This window comes from Aphanomyces invadans (assembly GCF_000520115.1).
Source record: "Aphanomyces invadans strain NJM9701 unplaced genomic scaffold supercont1.5, whole genome shotgun sequence".
In the NCBI taxonomy this organism is placed as follows: Eukaryota; Oomycota; class Saprolegniomycetes; order Saprolegniales; family Verrucalvaceae; genus Aphanomyces; species Aphanomyces invadans.
In genome coordinates, this window is record NW_008580150.1 from 2,254,468 (window position 1) to 2,271,477 (window position 17,010).

The 17,010-nt window shown below is 57.0% G+C and overlaps 4 protein-coding genes across 4 annotated transcripts; 1 reads left to right on the plus strand and 3 right to left on the minus strand.

Moving 5' to 3' along the window:
• Positions 1-428: 428 nt before the first annotated feature.
• On the minus strand, positions 429-2,063 carry H310_03686 (hypothetical protein). The gene is made up of 3 exons (XM_008867647.1): positions 1,783-2,063; positions 1,319-1,723; positions 429-1,272 (listed from the first exon to the last, which is right to left on the minus strand). The coding sequence occupies exons 1-3, from the start codon at positions 1,891-1,893 to the stop codon at positions 610-612; spliced, it is 1,179 nt and encodes a 392-aa protein (XP_008865869.1). The 5' UTR covers positions 1,894-2,063; the 3' UTR covers positions 429-609.
• A 679-nt stretch (positions 2,064-2,742) lies between these two features.
• Positions 2,743-11,630, minus strand: H310_03687 (hypothetical protein). The gene is made up of 4 exons (XM_008867648.1): positions 5,542-11,630; positions 4,867-5,496; positions 4,217-4,806; positions 2,743-4,164 (listed from the first exon to the last, which is right to left on the minus strand). The coding sequence occupies exons 1-4, from the start codon at positions 11,594-11,596 to the stop codon at positions 2,926-2,928; spliced, it is 8,514 nt and encodes a 2,837-aa protein (XP_008865870.1). The 5' UTR covers positions 11,597-11,630; the 3' UTR covers positions 2,743-2,925.
• Positions 11,631-12,375: 745 nt separating this feature from the next.
• On the plus strand, positions 12,376-14,883 carry H310_03688 (hypothetical protein). The gene is made up of 2 exons (XM_008867649.1): positions 12,376-14,057; positions 14,111-14,883. The coding sequence occupies exons 1-2, from the start codon at positions 12,411-12,413 to the stop codon at positions 14,678-14,680; spliced, it is 2,217 nt and encodes a 738-aa protein (XP_008865871.1). The 5' UTR covers positions 12,376-12,410; the 3' UTR covers positions 14,681-14,883.
• A 530-nt stretch (positions 14,884-15,413) lies between these two features.
• Positions 15,414-16,983, minus strand: H310_03689 (hypothetical protein; the record flags this gene model as incomplete). The annotated part of the gene is made up of 5 exons (XM_008867650.1): positions 16,615-16,983; positions 15,827-15,869; positions 15,705-15,778; positions 15,495-15,645; positions 15,414-15,445 (listed from the first exon to the last, which is right to left on the minus strand). The coding sequence occupies exons 1-5, from the start codon at positions 16,954-16,956 to the stop codon at positions 15,414-15,416; spliced, it is 642 nt and encodes a 213-aa protein (XP_008865872.1). The 5' UTR covers positions 16,957-16,983.
• Positions 16,984-17,010: the final 27 nt, after the last annotated feature.

Here is a 17,010-nt window from a genome sequence, read left to right on the forward strand (position 1 = left end):
TCGATGCGCAAGGTCGTGGACGTGCTAACACATCCGTTGACGAAGTTGGCGACCCATGCGAGGGATAGCTGAATCGTCATGCACGATAGGCCCTTGGAATCCTGACTGCGAATCCTGCAGGCCAGATGACGTTCGTGCCGTTGACGCTCCAGAGTCGATGATGCGCTGCTCGGAAGCGACGACTCCTCCGTTCGGCTAGACCGCAGCCACGTCCGCGACACCATGTCGACTGCAGCTGCATGTTGAATCGTCCACGATACAAATAACAACTCTCTCTTGTCCTTTGCAACAGTCTCGTTGGCTGTGACTTTTGCAACGACGGAGATGACTGCGATGCCCCTGTTCATCTACGTACCAGCGCCATGGCCATGAAGATCTGCGCCACCTCCGCAATACCGGCAACAGGAGCAGGTGGTGGCGTCGGAGGCTTGGCTGAGTAGGAGACCTGGACGGCTCCTTTCGGGACGAATACATTACTTTCTAGCACAATAGCAAGCTCGCTCGCTATCTTTACGCAATAGCGACATCATCAAGTGCCATCGATATCACAGCCGATCGGCCGACGACGTCAGCGACTCCATCATGTTGGCCGCGGCGGAGGCTTCGGATTCATCCAACGACCACCGCGCGGTCGTGAGTTCGTCGCTGCCGCCACGTGAGTTCGTCGCTGCCGCCACCGTCCTTGTCCTCGACATCTTCCGGACCGAGCATCACCATCTCGACCGCTTCCTGCGAACTTGACTGCGACTGCAACGGGTGCGAGTTGCGCGAACACAACTGGCACACGCGAATGCGACGCACTTGGCCACCCTTGGTGCGCACAGACCAGAGCGGGGCGCACTTGTGGCACATGACCTCGCCGCATTTCCGACATCGCGCGGGGGGTTTGAACACAAGTCGAAATTTGGTGAGGCATACGACGCAGTGCCGCCGGCTCGACTTGGACACGACCTCGTGGTCCAGGAGGAACTCTTGCTCGTCCATGCGGCTTTCGCTGACGAGCTGCGCGATGGCGTGAAACCCGCGGCACCACAGCTTGATCCGGAGATCAATGAGCCACGTCGGGAGTTTGCCTTTCAAGTCGACTTGTTGCAGCTGCACCGCCGACAGGACGCCGGGGGCGTCGGTCTCGACAAAGACAAACCCCCCGCCATGTTGGTAGCCACGGACGATATTGAACGACTCTTCGAACGTCGGGACACACGCCAGATCGATGGACCGCATGGACCGCGCAAACCCGCGCTTGCCGTTAATATCAAAATCCAAGTTGCTCTACGCCACAAACGTCAGATGCGGACAACGTGTCGACGGCGTGTACTTCGAGGCAGCAGTAGTCGCGCGGCCGCGACAGAGCTGGAACGGCGGACTTCATGAGGTAGTATCGGATCGCAACGAGGCGATTGGGAAAGTCGGGTGTTGGCGTCGCCAGCGCGTACAGCAGGTGAATTTCGTGTGCGTCTTGGGCAAGGGTGCGGCGAAATTGATGGAGCTCCTCCTGTGTAGACGCGGCAAACAGCGTCGTGATTTCCGCCAACGTCGCTTCTAGCTCCATCGTGGCCATATACGAGATGACGCCGGGTGGAGCGGTCGGGTTCGACCCTTTGTAGATGGTGCACGCGCCACGACCTGGCGGCACGCCGACTCGGTTCGTCATCGTTGGCCGTTCGACAACTCCTGCTGGAGTCCACTGGACGACGCCCCCATCTAGCTGCGCTGCTGCGATCTACAACGGCAACATGAGGTGGACGGGTTTCCATCGATGGATCGGCTAACGGCACATACCACGTCACGTGTGGTTACTTCGGCCAGGCGAAAGTACTTGTCGACATCGTGCGGCTGCAGCGGCGGTTGGAGAAAGTAGTTGGGTGGCAGCGGCAGCGGCGGCAGGCCCATGGTCAATTGCCTCGAAAGGGAAATGCATGTCGCCACCGTGCGGCGACGACAACGCACTGCGTGGAACGGGTCCGAGGCGACGATCCCACTCTTCGTCGCGCCGCCGCGCAAGGGAAGTGGTCGATTGATATGCACCTGGGTGCAGCTCAAGCTTGGCTTGGTGCTCTTCGTTGTCAGAATTTTGACGGGCCGTATATATTATTGACTGACAAAGCATACCTATCCCGGATGGGTTAAAATGACCAACTACATTACATTGGTCGAAATACAAATATCAAGTGTCAGTGGAATATAGTGCATTATTTTGACAGATATGTGAGAGCCGTCAACCAATTGACATACTTGAAGTTCTATGGAGAATTCGTCAAATATGTTGATACCAAGATAATTGGTTGGGCCGAGGGGGGGCAAAAGCGCCACCGCGTGCGGCGCCTGTCGACGCGACAGAGGTGGCGATTCCCGGCCGGCGCGACCACTGGGCATTACATCGTGACTTGCGCAGATCCCTCCCAGTTGATTTGCTAGCACCCAAAGCCGACCGGCTCTGCGCCTTCCGTTGTGGACTGATTGGACATGGGTGTGCACGTAATGGCTCCACGCGTCTTGCCAAGAGTACCATCTCTCCGCTCGAGCTGCTGCTTTCTGAGTTTGTCCTGCGCTCGAGCCTCGGGTGGATCTGTTGCCTTGAAACGAACGTGGATGGGTCGGCCACCCACCAGTCAGTGCGTCGAGGATGTGTTCGGAACAAGTTGCGTCAGCTCCGTCGCATGGAATCGCGTCGCCGAGCCGGCTGGGTTTGGGTACACATGCATTCGCTTGGGGTGGCGGAAAATGCTCACATGCAACGCCGGTGTGGGTGCTGGAGCAATGGTATGGGTGCAGGACGATGCCTCGGCGCTCCTACGGGCCGAGGCAGCATCCCCAACTCGACCCATCCATTACGATCAGACAAAAACGTCCCTCCAGCAGCGCGGCCACATCGGTCGACTCGGTGCTGGAAGCAACGAATTTTCGTTTTCAGTGGCGATTACCCTACGATCGCATTGTGTTGAAGTAGCGCAAACTCAAGTGCAGGACGGGGGTGCCTTCGTCCGCCTCGACGAGCGGAAATGCGACTGGCGCTTCCTTGGGCAACTTGGCATGCTCTCGCGACTCGCTCGCACTGAAGCTACCAGTGCTCACTTGGGACTGACTGGTTTGGTGGGGGACCGTCTCCGACACGTAGCTGGCTCGGCTCTCCTCTTCAAAAATCGTCGCCGCGCGCTGGAACGCTTGTTCCCACCCTGCCTCATGCGTTGTCAACGCGGGCGATTTGGATTTGCTGGGCTTGGGCGGGTCCAAACTCTGTTCAAAGATCGACCCGTGGTGCACTTTGCGCGTCTTGAGGTGGTCTTTAATCGTCGCATTGCACTTGAATCGCTTTGGCATGGCGGAAAACTTTTCGTACACTTCTTCCATCGTCAAGTACAATTTTCCGAGCAACTTGCGCGGCAGCGGCTTGCGCTTGTGCACCACATTGAACACCAACACCATGTCGAGGTTGGTCACGTCCACAATGCGCGACTGGTTCAGGTCGGCGACCCCCATCGCGTGCCGCTTGATTTTGGATTTGAATTTGTCCACTTCTTTGCCGATTCGCTTGGAAATGGGCGTCAGCGCGTCGCCGGGGACGAGCTCGTGCAGCCCCACATACACTTTGACGTTGGACTTGAGCGGAACGCCAGTCACTTTGACAACGAGGATTTCCATTTCAGCCAGGAGCGGCGAATCTTCTATCGATTTGAGCGCGCCTTTGCGGGCGATTCGCCGCGTGCCTTCAAAATGCTTCTCGTCCATCAAGTGGGTCGTGTTGTGCACCGACTGACTCAGTTTTTCGACCACTCCGAGGACGCCGATGAACGGTGACGCGACCAGCCCGACCGCCCCTTGACCGACGCCCTTGGCAAACCCGCCAAACCCATTTTCTTTCATTCCGTCCATCGGTTTCGTCACGAGGCCAGACACCCCATGCGCCAAAGTCTTTCCGAGCACAATGCCGCTTTGGAGCATGCCTTCGGGCAAATGGCGCGGCTCCGACTCGCTCTCTTGGCTTTCAAAATGGGTAGCCTTCTTCAAAATGTCACCCACGCCGTTGCTCGCCTTCCCAATCGCTTCACTGGGAGCGCCAATCAAGGTTTGCATCAACGTCACTGCTCCCTGACCCTTGTGTCGGCTCTTGCCTTTGAAGTCACGCTTTGTCTGCCGCACGGCCAGCGCCAACCCGTCTGTAAACTAAACACATTCAAAGTTAGACAAGACGGCATCGACTCTGTCGATCGCGCACCTCGTGCAACAGTCCAACGGGGTCGCCCAGCACTTCAATGCTGCCCACAACCTTGTACCATTGACTGATGCAGCTTCCGACAATCGTGTCGTAAATGACCGTGTTCCACAAAAAGTCGTCGTAGTAGATGAACCGGTCGTCGCGCGTGATGCCCCGAATGACAAACTCGGGCGCGATGTGGGCAATGCCGCCAATGATGCTGCCGGCCGTGCTGCCGAGCATCTTGGACAGCCCCGACTCCGAGTCTTCTGGTGCAGAGTGGAGCACCACGTTCAACCGATACGGTTCAATGTCGCAGTGCTTGAAGTACATGAGCTGACCCAGCATGGCCGCGTCCGGGACCTCGAGGCGTCGGTGGAGGAGTTGCTCGACTGCAATCTTGCCAGCCAATTCGACTTCATCGGCCGTTTGCGGCGGGTACAAAATCGACCAAAACACGTCCAAGAGGTGCAAAATGTAGTCCAGATTCAACTTGATGTCGAGGCTCCCCATCGCCACAATGAATTCGTCGAGGATCATCATGCTCCCGTCCGTGTAGCTGTCGACAACCATGTGGAACCACGGATGCTCACCGTCTTCCACCAGCCATCCTACGCACGCGACTGCATGAAAAAACAACGCATCCAGGCAACAACCCTCTCGTCCCGCACCTTCTTTCTTGTGACTGTTGTATCCTGAATCGGTCGGACAAATCACGACGGGAAACATCGGGCGAACCGTCATGTCGTCAATTTGAAAGTGGTGCAGATCGTACGTCATGCAGTTCGAGTGGGCCGGGGACATCACGTGGAGCCCGTCCAGAGTCAAGTTCATCACTTCATGCGGCGTGCTGTCCACCATTGTGATACCAATGCCGTGGAGGCCGACGTCGAGCAGCATGTCGCGAAACACGTCGTCGTCGGCAAGACGCCGATGCTCCTGGAACACAGGCTCGTCGCCAACGGCGAGGACGCGCGTATTGCCATCGATGTAGACTTCGCCATGGAGTTGTGTGCGTCCGCCGTCCGGAGATAGCGTGCTGAGCTTGGTCATGTGCATCAAGTCGACGTGCAGCGTCGAGTGGGACGACCCCACATACACTTTGAGCTTGAGATCCGCTTCAAACGGGCTGTCCCACGCATAAGAATGCCACCGCATCGGGGGTACCACTCGTTCCTGCGCGTGTTTCACTCCTAGTTGGACATAGCGCAGGGCATATTGCGTCGATCGGTTTTCAATGCGAATCGCGGGAGACAACGTCCGGTCCTTCACCAGCACAAACGTCGTCGCCGACGTGGCTCCTACACACACAAGTCACAACCAAACATGACGTTGGGTGTACGAACCGCTGGGCTGCACGTCCATTTCAATGTATGGCGCCGCGCCGAGGGGGCTGCGGAGCCACATGCAGGTAGATTGCTTGAGGTTTAGCGGCACGGGCGGTGCCCACGGTCCTGGCTCTGTCCACGATTTATGCACCAAAGCATCGCGGCAGCGCAAGGCTGGCACGTGCTTCTCTTTCCCGACAAAGCGGTACACAATCAATGCGTCCTGAGGCTTGAGCATGACGTTGATTTTAGCCACGTCGACGGGAAGGAATTTTGTGACCGTGAGCGGAGTAAACTGGAGCGGACGGTCAACGTGGTTAACCACAACATATCTCGGCAAGATCACGACAACTTTCGACAGCTCAAACTGACTCGGCGCGGCTGCAATCTCGTACCCCAACACACAATCGGTCGTGCCACACGAGAGTTCGCTATACGTGCCGACCGCGGAAATGTCGACAGGCTGCGAAAACTTGAGTGCTTTGAAGTCGGGGAGGTACTTGCGGACTTTCGGCCCGACCTCGCCGGACACGTTGCCCTTGGGCGGCAACAGGTGGTCCTGAAAGTCGTTGTCGTGTGGTGTGGGTTGGTACGGCAGCACGGCCAACGAAGCTTTCGTCGGAGGCGCTTGGACAAGCAAAGGGACGGTGTGGAACCCACGGCCAAAGTACGCAGCGTGCTCGTCCCACGTGCAATGGTTGCCGTTTGAGATTTTGTAGCGTAAGTCGAGACCCGATCGGTTTTGTATCCAAAACGGGACGTAAAACTCCATCGTGCGCGGGATTTGGTGCTTGGTGGACCACGAGTGCTTCACCTGAACGGTCGGTCCGTGGGGAATCTCCATGGACGACGTAAAGTTGAACTTGTCCTCGGCGGCGGCAGTGATTGGAACTTGAAAGGTCGGAAACCAGTCTCCCACGGGCTCTCCTTCGGTCACCATCAGCCGGACCTTCATATATGCTGGCTCGCTCAGATTCAAGCCAGACACTTGCATCGTTGCGCCGCTAGCGATTGTCATGTGCCGGCCGTTGATCTCGTTGATGCTTGAGAACCACCAATCCTTGTCCACGCGGGAGATCGTGACGTTGTTGGCCCCAGGTCCGCCCACGCCGTCCTTGTACACGTCTTCGTGCTGGACGATCATGTACTCGAGCACACACGGCAGTGTGTTTTGCACAATCAGCTGCGGCCGCAGTACAATGGCCCAAGCGCTGTCGCCGATCCGCTCAATTGTGGTCGGTTGGTCGTCAATGTTGATGTGCTTCGTCACACTCTGACGCGTTTGGCGACCGGGCCAGACCGTCAGGGGGAGGGCATTGCTCCACGACTCCTCGCCAACTTGTCGAATGCGGAAAAAGCCGTGCTCGATCAGTGGCAATGGGATGCTGTAGTTCGAGTACGGGGCAATCGTGACAAACCGCTCCATCACACCCTCCTGCGCAGGATTCAGATCCGACACGGCCATGCCGTCGTCGTGCAAGAGGACTTGCGTCACTTTCGCTGTTTCGTTTCGAATATATTCGGCCGTCTTGATTGTGACAGTCATCCCGTGTGTGTTGTCGACTGTGATATGCACCGCCAGCAGCCGCGGACAAAAGTTGGGCTCATGGGTGTCCAAAAACGACCGGGTCCAGCTGTAGCCGGGCTTTTGCTCCTCCACCAAGTGCATGAGGTGGACGCCGCGGTTCAAGTCGTCCACCGACACCTCCTCTTGCGTCAAGTACGTCTTGCCTGCGTTGTACATGCTCTCGACGTCGTCGTAGATGAAGGGGATTGTGATGCGGGGAATGAGTTCGACGACCATGTCTTCACCCAATCCGTCCAGCGCGAGCCCATGGATCGGCTCGTATCCGTCGATTTCGATGCTGAGCGTGCGCTGCGCCACCGTGCGAGTCTTGGCTAGCGCTAGTTGAAACTCCTTCCAGCTGACGGTTCCCGACCCATCCGAGTCCGCCAGCAGCATAAACGCTTCGACTTGTTTGTCGATTTCCGCCGACGTCAATTCGTCGTACGACTTGAGCACCGATCGCAACACCTCATGTACTTCGTCACGCTCCAGTTCGCCACTGTGGTCCTTGTCAGCGGCCCGGAACGCCGCGCGCATTTCCTTCTCCTTCATGTTCTCCGCCATCGCGCCCTTCAAGTCTTCCTCTTCGTTAAGCAAGCGGCAAACCGCATAGTGCAGCGAGTGCACCGTGACTTTTTCCGACGCCAGTTCGACAAGCGTGGCCTGCCGCGACTGCACGTAGTACGTAAACGGCGTACCGACTTCATTGCAGATCCAGCAAAGTCCCTTCAGCACCTTGATGTGTTCGCGCTCGACAGCGTCGTGGCTCGACGTAGCGTCGTAAAAGGCAGCTTGGGTGGCGGTCAGCACCTTCATGAACGTCGCCGTCACATTCATTTGCAAATGGTAGTCCGACACGAGGTAACATGCCATATCTTGGTCGGGTTCCTTCTTGATGGCCATTTGAAGAGGGTAGTACTCGATAAAGGGCTCGAGCTGCCGGGCCGACGTGTTGTAGTACTTGCAATACAGGGCTGTGTGGAACGTGAGCACGGCCGAGTCTATCGCTTGCTTCATGTTGTTCTCTTTGGTCGTGACGATTCCATGGAGTTGGACATCTTCCAAAGCAAACTCGAGGGCCGGCGTGTGGGCTGGGAGCATCTTGTCTACCATGCGAAAGTAAAACCCGCCAAATTCCGTGTGCAGTTCGGTCCGGATCGTGACCGGAGTTTGCGCGTACTGGGCCAAGTCGATGCCGGTCACAGGGGACGTCGACGCTTTCAGCGCAGATGCGGCAGCTTTGTCCAACGTGCCGCCACCGTCCTTGGTCAACATCTTTTCAAACTGGGATACGCCCGCGCCAGCCACTTCGTGTGGCAGAATCAACCAAGGGCACTGTTCGGCAGGCTTCAACCTCGGGTTCACCAACACATTCCACGTCTCTTGAGCGTACTCGTAGCTCTTGAACACGCGAATCATCTTTTCTTGGACGACGCGCGGCGACTGTTGCTGCAACGACGTCCTTGTCGCACCTGTCTGCATCTCGTACTTTTTCCAAAAAACAGCAAACACTGCGGAGTCCTTCAAGTGTACGGGAAGGCCCGACGCACGATGCACCCTAGGTACGTGGTTGCGTCGCAGCCGCGGGTTCGAGTACTCTTGCGCCGTCAGCTGGACAGTTCCTTCGTGGAGAAGCACGTACGGGGGCTCCTTGGGGTTCAGCGCGGCTTCAAATTCGTCAAAACTCACGTCCCCGCTCTGGTCTGTGTCGACTTGCTTCACGAGGGTGTCGTGGCACAGCTGCGCCTCATCTGTCGTCAGGCCCATGTCTGCTACGAGAAGCTGGACGAGCTGCATCAGCTCGCCATGGTCGAGCGATCCGCCGCCGTCCGTATCGAGTGCGTCGAATTGCTGTCGCAACCGAGTCGTCTGTTCTTCTTGCAAGCGCCGCTTGCGCGCTTCGGCAACTCGCTTTCCCTTTTCTTGCGCGGCTTCCACAATCTCCACTGACACCTCCATCTGGTCGCCCAGTCGCGCTTGAATCGCGCCAAACAATCCAATGTCTTCCTTGGACACGTTTAAGGCAAAGTCCGACACTTTCAGGCGAAGTGTTCGCTCGGCCACCACAGTGTCTTGGTCCGTGGAGTTGGAAACGGCGGGAAGAGCTGGCGGGCCGCCTACAGCCACCACCGACGTCGACGCATTGGGCAAATTTCCATCGTCCATGGCTTTCTTGAGCACCCCCCATGCCCGCTTTGTTTCGGCTTTTACCGCGGATGCCGACTGCGTCACCTTGGTGGGGTCGTCCAGTGCTTGAGGTCGGGGAGGCAGACGCATCTCGTAGTGCACTTCGACGTCGACACCGTCGCCTTCAAGTTCGAGCAGCGTTCGAAGACCGGGAAGCTCCAGATCAATACCGTCGACTGTCGTTTGCACCTTGCATGGCTGGAGCGCAACGTCCGACATGGCAATCGTGATCGATTCAAAGCCGCCGTGGTTGCTTTGGGCAGACACGTCCACGTCGCACGTGAGCGCGAGAATGTGCGATTGAAACGAAGACGGGTCGGCGAGCAAGCACAGTTCGCACCCCTTGAGTTGTATGGTCGCGTCGAGCCCCATGCTTTGAAGCAACGTTGGATTGTAAAGGCCGTCCACTTGCGTGGCGTACACAACAGGCGGCGGCGGCGGTGGCGGAACTTCGTCTTCTTTCCACACGAGCACGTCTTCGTCCTCGTCCAGGGTCAAGGCCTTCAATGCTTCGAATAGCGGACTTGTGATAAGCAAAAACGAAAAGTTCGCCATGACAAAGGTCACTGTCGTGTTGGAGGTTGCGTTGCTGTCGGCGGTGTCCCCCGACTCGACACGATACCCCACGCGGATCATGTCATTGCAGTCGGGGTTGCGTCCCAGGATATGTGGGTAGACGTTGGCTGATGAGTTGCGCAGGTCCTGCAGCCCAATGCTGCGGACGACGAGGTCGAGTACCATGGTAGCAGGGGTCGTTTTCACGGTCGTGGCCATGTTGTCCAAGTAAAACTCCACCAACGGGGCAGCATGACTCGACCAGCACTGCACACTCACGTGATCCATTGCTACGACGACCGCCAGTTCGTTCAAGAAGGGCGGGGAGGGAGTCGTCTTCGGCAGGTAATGCTCAATAGGGGTGACCAGGAACTTCTCCAAGTCGGCTGCCGCTTTCGTCTTGCTTGAGACGTGGGGCAATGCGTCTCCAAATGACGGAATCGACCACTCCATGGCGTCGCGACGTAGCGCGATCAAGTCCATGACCAGACTCTTGGCTTCCACCGCTACCAACCGAGCTAAACGGTGTTTTTCTTCTTCTATTTCGTCGATTTCGACAGATCGGCCAAGAAGGGCAGACAACTGACGGTGCAGCGCCATCCGCACCTTTTGCACGACTCCAAGCTTGGTGTACTCGATGTGGCCCTTGTAATCGGCCATGTACGCGACTGGATCGGCAATTTCGGTGCAGTGGAATTGATCTGCCAGCGTCGCTTGAGCACTCCAAATTGCGTGGTCGGCCATAGGCACTAAGATTGCATTTAGCGTCACCATTTGAGCCGGCTCAATGGCGAGTTGAAGCTGAGGGCACTCGACTGTGACATTCACGTCTTTGTTCGTCTTCAGGAGGCCTTGCATCACCGGTGCATATTCGGCAACAATGCGCAGGTCGAATGGATCCAAGGCGTAGGTGGCGGACGATCTGGTGAGGCTGGCCTTGACTTCTTGCGGATTAATGGCCATGCCGACGCCAAGCAACTCGATCTGTCGCGATTCTAGCAGGGGGTCCAAAACTCGCGAAGTACACAGTCGAAACGCCGACCATTGGAACGTCATTGATCCTGTAATAGGGGCGTACAACACCACTGCGATGTTCGTGAACGAGACCTGGACTTTCTGGGCAATGGCATCCACAACGACTTCGTGGAAACTCGCAGACGACGAGGGACTAGCAGTCTTGGTGGGAGTCGAAGGATGAGGTGCCACGGCGAGAGATGCTAGTTTATGCAGGATAAGCATAGTGTGCGCTTGAAGGAGCTGCAGACGCGCGTGTTTGGCGTCAGCGACGGCGGCGGCAAACCGCTCCTTGTTGTCCTGTACTTTCCATCGCCACTTCATGGCAGGGTCAATCTGGAGTGCAACATGGAGCCCGTCGATTTCCAAGCCCCACGTTGGAAGTGCGTCGAGCTGGCGTGTGATTGCCTTGAGCAGAAATGTGAAAATGGGCACCGTCAGCGACAAGCGGCGAAGTGTTGATTTGTCCACGGTGGCAGGGAGGTACGGCGTGATTTGAGGATCCAACGTGGACGGAGACAGCACGACGTTCTCCACAACTAACGAGCCCTGCAGGAAAGACCATCGAATACTGATAGAGGGACCAACGATCGAGGAGGCACCAACGCGCAGGGCAAACGTGAGTACGTAATCCCCCAACGACACAACCAGTGTGGAGACGCCAAGCACCGTAAGCATACCATACCACGTGAACGTCCACAGGTACGACATCAGCCACCACACCCACCGGTCCATGAGGTCCACGAGCATCGTGGCGACGAATGCGATGGACACAACACGCTTTCCGTGGAGATATGGCCGTTCATTCGCGGTCAACGTGGGTAATCCGGATAATCTCCACGTAACGTTACTTCAACCTCCGGATACGATTCGCAACCGGACGAATCCCCGACGAAGTGGCCAAGGATATGATGCAATATTTCATTGTCGACATATCACGGGAAACTTGAATTTAGCATTGCAATGCAAAACGTCGCCAAGTGCGTTCATTTTATGACCCTCCACGACCAGCCGTTTTGAACAAATCACAGCTGCCATCACACTTTACCCATGTAGCAGTCGTGCGGGCAGGTGACGCTAGAAATATGCGATGTGTGTGCTTACATATGCATTGCGAGAGGTTGGCGCGCGCGACATCTGTGTGTCTCGTTGGTGCAGTTGGAATGCCAACGCGCGATGTCCGTGGTCGAGGCGTACCCAACGGTCAGTTGTGACATTTGCGACATTTCATGCTAATGAGATGGAGTAAAGCCGGGGGAACGCCTCTATGGCGTGTGGGGAAGGTTCGCCATGTCTTTGTCGGCATCAACGCTGTAACCTGTGGATGCCGTCGGCAACTCTTCTCGTTTGTGTGTTTTCTTCGCGCTCCGACTACAGTGTCCCGAATGCAATTTGTCATGATTTGATTGGATAATAGTGAATGAATAATTTATTGGACCGTTGGCGTAGTACTACTACTAGGACTACTATGCCATCTCTTCTATAGTAGGTCTCTGGAAGTGAATACTGTTTTTGAGAGAACAACTCGTCCCAAGTGCAGCCACACCTTTGAGGCAGCAGCACGATGTCGTACCCGCAGCATGGAGGAGGAGTGCCATCTTCAGGCAAACGACAGTATGGAGGGAACTCCGGTGAGATGAATGATCAGAAGCGCTATCGACAGAGTGAGGATGGAGGTAGCAACAGCAATCCGTCCCGGGCGATCGTTGTGCGCGGCCTTCCTAACGACTGTCTCGAGAGCGAACTCCTGGCACTTGTGGGTCCGTTTGCGACCGTGGAAAAGTGCGTCTTGTCCCCTTCGAAGAACGAAGCGCTTGTGCACTTGCCCGACTTGGACTCGGCGACGAACCTCGTGACGTTCTATCAAAAACGTGATGCACTTCTCCGGGGACAGAAGGTCGTGTTCTCATATGCACCTCCGAGTCGCGATTCGTACGCTTCCTCTTCACATACCTCATCCTCTGGTCCTCCACAATCTTCCTCTCGCAACAGCTACAACAATGGCCCGTCTTCTTCCTCACGCCCACCGCCGCAGCAACAATCATCGACGTATGACCGTCCGCGTTCCGAATCTCGCTCAGATCGCTATCCTCCGTCGTCTTCTGGTGTCGACCGTCGCAGCGACTTGGGCCCTCCGCCTTCTTTGAACTCATACGATTACCGCCGAGGCGGACACTCGTCTCCTTCGACATACGACCGCTCCCGTGCTCCACCTCCACAATCGTCCGAGTTTGACCGACGCCATGAAGGACCTCCACGCTACCAAGGCAGCGTTGGTGGTCGCGGCAATGCTCCGCCGTACGATTCGCGCGCGCCCCCTTCCACTTCTTCCTACGATCGCAACGCTCCAGCCACTTCTTCCTTTGATCGCCATCCACCATCTTCCTACATGTCCGGGCCGCCTCCATCGTCTTCGTTCGACCGGCGATCCTTTGACCGTCCCGGACCTGCTTCCGCCTATAGCTCGTACGATCATCGCCGCTCACCAAATGCATCGTTCGACCCGCGAGGGCAACCGCCGCCGCCCTCGTCGTATCCAGCGTCGGCGGCGCCGGCGCCGTTCTCGGGGAAGAACACCATCTTGATGGTGTCCATCTCCAAGATGGAGTACCCCGTCAATGTCGACGTGCTGCACCAAGTGTTTTCCAAGTACGGCACCGTGATGAAGATTGTCACGTTCATGCAGCGCGGCGAGTTCCGAGCACTCGTCCAGTTGCAGACGGCCGAGATGGCCGAGACGGCGCTGGGCGCCCTGAACGGACGCGAAATTTACACGGGGTGCAATACGCTGCACATTCAAATGTCAACGCACAAGTCGCTCAACGTGCAGTGCAACAACGACAAAATGCGCGACTACTTCAACCCGAACTTGCCGTCGGTCGACCCTGCCGAGCAGGTGGGGGAGCCACCCGCGCGGGGAATGCTCGGGGACGTGCCGAGAAGGGGTGGCTTCGACCCTGTCTCGGTGGACTCTCGGAATGGCCGCGAGTTTGCATCGCACCAGCCTCTGCATGGCGGTGGTGGAGGCCCGTACCAAGCACCCAACGCTCCGTTTCATCGAGAGGACATGCGCGGCGACACGCGGTCGGGATCCCGTCGCAGCCGAGACCGGCGCAGTCGGAGTCGCGATCGCGGCGACGTAGTCGGCGGCGAAGACTATCGCGGTCGATCCAGCGTTCTCATTTGCAGCAACTTGGAGCCGCATTTCGTGGTAAGGTCGCGTGCATCTTGATCGGCCACGTGTGGCTCTCATGGCGGCGGTAGAAATGCCACAGTTTGTTTACGTTGTTTGGATGCTTTGGCGACGTCATTCGCGTCAAAGTTATGTTTCGCAAGGCAGACTCGGCGCTCATTCAGTTTGTCGACGAGCGCCATGCGCAGTCGGCGCGGGACCACACGGACGGTGTCGTGCTCTGCGGTCGGAAGCTCCGCGTGGATTTTTCGAGGCATTTGACGGTGGTCATGCCCCGGCCGGATGCAGACGAGTTTGAAATTCAAAACACGCGCGACTTTTCCAACACGCCGTACCATCGGTACCGCAAGCGGCCGCTGTCGGAGGTCGTCCCGGCCACGACGTTGCTCCATATCTCGGGCATCCCGGTCTCGATGCAGCTGCAGCCGGGTGATACGGTCGCGTCGTCGCGGCTCCTTCGCATGTTTGCCGAGTGGGGCGTCGTGAAAAAAGTCCACCCGATTGCCAAGCAGCCCAAGATGGTGCTTCTTGAAATGGGCACGATCGAAGAAGCGTTTGATGCCATGATTGCCCTCGACAACTTTACGTTCAACGACGGTCGCATCCGGGTGTCGTTTTCCAAGTCGTACCAGCGACAGTAGGTGCTCAGGCCATGGGGTCTTGGCGCACGAGTTGGAGATCCTTTGCGCCCAAACGTCCTCCCCTCCTCCTGTGTCGCCAAGTGCTGCCATGATGCTCGCCATGGACGACGCCTATTCACTTTGCAGGGTCGGGAAGCGTGTAACTCAATCTGACAACCCTTGGGCAGGTCCACATAAACCATGAAATCCCGCACACTATAGCGAACACTGCATGCAATGCCGACAGCCCGATGGGAACCTCTTGGGGGGTGAAGCACTTGTAAGCATCGATGGCTTGGAGGCCATGCACGCCACCAGCGTCCCTCTGGTGTCGGTCGTGTTGCAGGGGTGGGGGGTAAGTAAGTGTGGGGGTGTGAGAGGGGCTGGAACCAACGTTTGCACACCACGAACAAGGGACTTGGGGCATCTTGTGCAACAGCAGAGTGTGCGGGTGGTGTCCATGAAGAGAGACTGGTTGCGACCGCGAGGCACCCATGCACCTTGGAACGATGGATGATTGCGTGTTCTGGGCACGATCGTGATCCACATGACGTTCCTCTTGCTGACACCGCCCCCCCATGTGTGGATGCAACGAGGTTGTCGGTGGATCGGGGGACAGAGCCCGCGAACGACGCCGGGGACTCGTTCCAGTCGACCTGGCAAAGTCCACCAGGACGTGATGCGGGCGCATGGATCCACGGCGCGACGTCGTGCTGACCGCTCGAGCGTGCGAAATCTGTTTCATGGTTGTACGTTAGACAATGGTACTGATTTGCGACTGGTAGCCTAGCAAGTTCATGTGACGGCGAAGTCGCTGCAGCTGAAGCGTAGGCACCCTGCACGTATTGCGCCGAGATCGAGTCATGCGTGAGCGAGTCCGAGGGAACGGCGTCGGCCACGGCGCCGAGAATGTCGATGCTCAAAACCTCCTCTTGCCACAAGTGTTTTCCAAAAGTGGTCGAGGTCCACTCCCACACAATCCTCATCTACTTTCAACCGTCCAATCTCAACCTGTGCGCCGTGTCGGCCATGGTGCGCGTTGTACATCTTGCGTCGGAGCAACCCGGTGTCGCATGGTAGTCTCGCTGGCCCTCGTAGGGTCGGCGGTCGATGGTACTGCTAGCCCGCGTGGGATTTGGCAACGCCGTAGCCACCTCCAAGTCCAACCTTGGCGTGCTGACGTATGCATGTTGCAAAACGTGCCCGCCCCCTACGCATGGTGCGAACAGCGCGACGGCATCGCAGGCACAGGCGAGTACGTAGCGGCGACGTCGACATGACGTCCGCAATGTCGCACGGCCGACCCGAGGTATGTAGTAAACAACAATGCCAAGCCCGTCGTCCACTCGGACGTGTTCGATGGCGAAGGCACGGCGCCTCGCGCAGACGTCTACCCAAGGGTGACGCACCAAGGGTTTTGCATGGACCATTGTTTGCGTTATGGCCAACTTGGCATGTGTGTAGCTCACTGTCAATCCATAAGGGCCATGAAGACTTGACGTAATCCCCACCTTCCGTTAATTTATTATTAACTTTTTTTTTAAAGTACTTTTATTATAAAGATCTTTTTATGATAAATTAGCAATTAGCAATTAAAAATAGGGGTTTCGCTCGTTAAGGGAATAAGTTCGTTCGCAGCCATGGTTGCATTGTGTTGTCGAGCGAGTGGCTGCAGTCCTGTGGCCGCTTAAACGAATGAAGAGTGCACACATTGTGGGTTATCGTGACAGTGGCTACGACGTTGCCACAGAAGTAACCACAGCGCTTAGAATTACAGCGCCAGACGCGACAACTGTCGTGGTCGAGCTTTGCGAAGGGGATGGAATGGGCGTCGAGGCTGCCGCGGCGATCGTTGTCGTAGGCACTGTCGCGTTGCATATTTTGCCACCCGCATGAGTGCAGGCACCGCCTGTGACGTTGAAGCAGGTCCCCCCCGACATGCAACTGTTGCAGACCCCCGTCGGGACTTCACACCCCGTGCCGTTTGTGCATCGGCATGGAGAAAGCAGCGACGACTGGACTCCAGGGCGGTGCACTTGGACGAGTGGGAAAACCACAGTATTGAGCGAACATTCGCCGCCGTTGTCGGGCGTCCACACAAACACATCACAGAATCGCTCTTGGGATCGGCAGAGCTGACAACATTCCTCGGGCGTCGGCCGACGGATCACTTGAGTGAACCCCTTGTGGTCGTAGTCAACGTCGGGGACCAGCGGCTGGCACGAATACGTGTCCATTGGCGACAGCACAGCACCTGCAGCGGACGGCATAACGAGAGCAAGACGTGCAGAGACCATTGTAGATTGGAAAATGCGTTTTTCGACACAAACTGGAGTTTGTGGGTTGGAATG

What these genes read in the sequence shown, in the direction of transcription:
- H310_03686 (XM_008867647.1), bottom strand. Translation starts at nt 1,893, where the DNA reads ATGGGCCTGCCGCCGCTGCCGCTGCCACCCAACTACTTTCTCCAACCG. An exon ending in AAGTAACCACACGTGACGTG is followed by an intron (nt 1,724 to 1,782) that starts GTATGTGCCGTT and finishes TTGCCGTTGTAG; the next exon opens with ATCGCAGCAGCGCAGCTAGA. An exon ending in GCGACTACTGCTGCCTCGAA is followed by an intron (nt 1,273 to 1,318) that starts GTACACGCCGTC and finishes TTTGTGGCGTAG; the next exon opens with AGCAACTTGGATTTTGATAT.
- H310_03687 (XM_008867648.1), bottom strand. Translation starts at nt 11,596, where the DNA reads ATGCTCGTGGACCTCATGGACCGGTGGGTGTGGTGGCTGATGTCGTAC. An exon ending in AATGGACGTGCAGCCCAGCG is followed by an intron (nt 5,497 to 5,541) that starts GTTCGTACACCC and finishes TTGTGTGTGTAG; the next exon opens with GAGCCACGTCGGCGACGACG. An exon ending in CCGTTGGACTGTTGCACGAG is followed by an intron (nt 4,165 to 4,216) that starts GTGCGCGATCGA and finishes GAATGTGTTTAG; the next exon opens with TTTACAGACGGGTTGGCGCT.
- H310_03688 (XM_008867649.1), top strand. Translation starts at nt 12,411, where the DNA reads ATGTCGTACCCGCAGCATGGAGGAGGAGTGCCATCTTCAGGCAAACGA. An exon ending in ACTTGGAGCCGCATTTCGTG is followed by an intron (nt 14,058 to 14,110) that starts GTAAGGTCGCGT and finishes TGGCGGCGGTAG; the next exon opens with AAATGCCACAGTTTGTTTAC.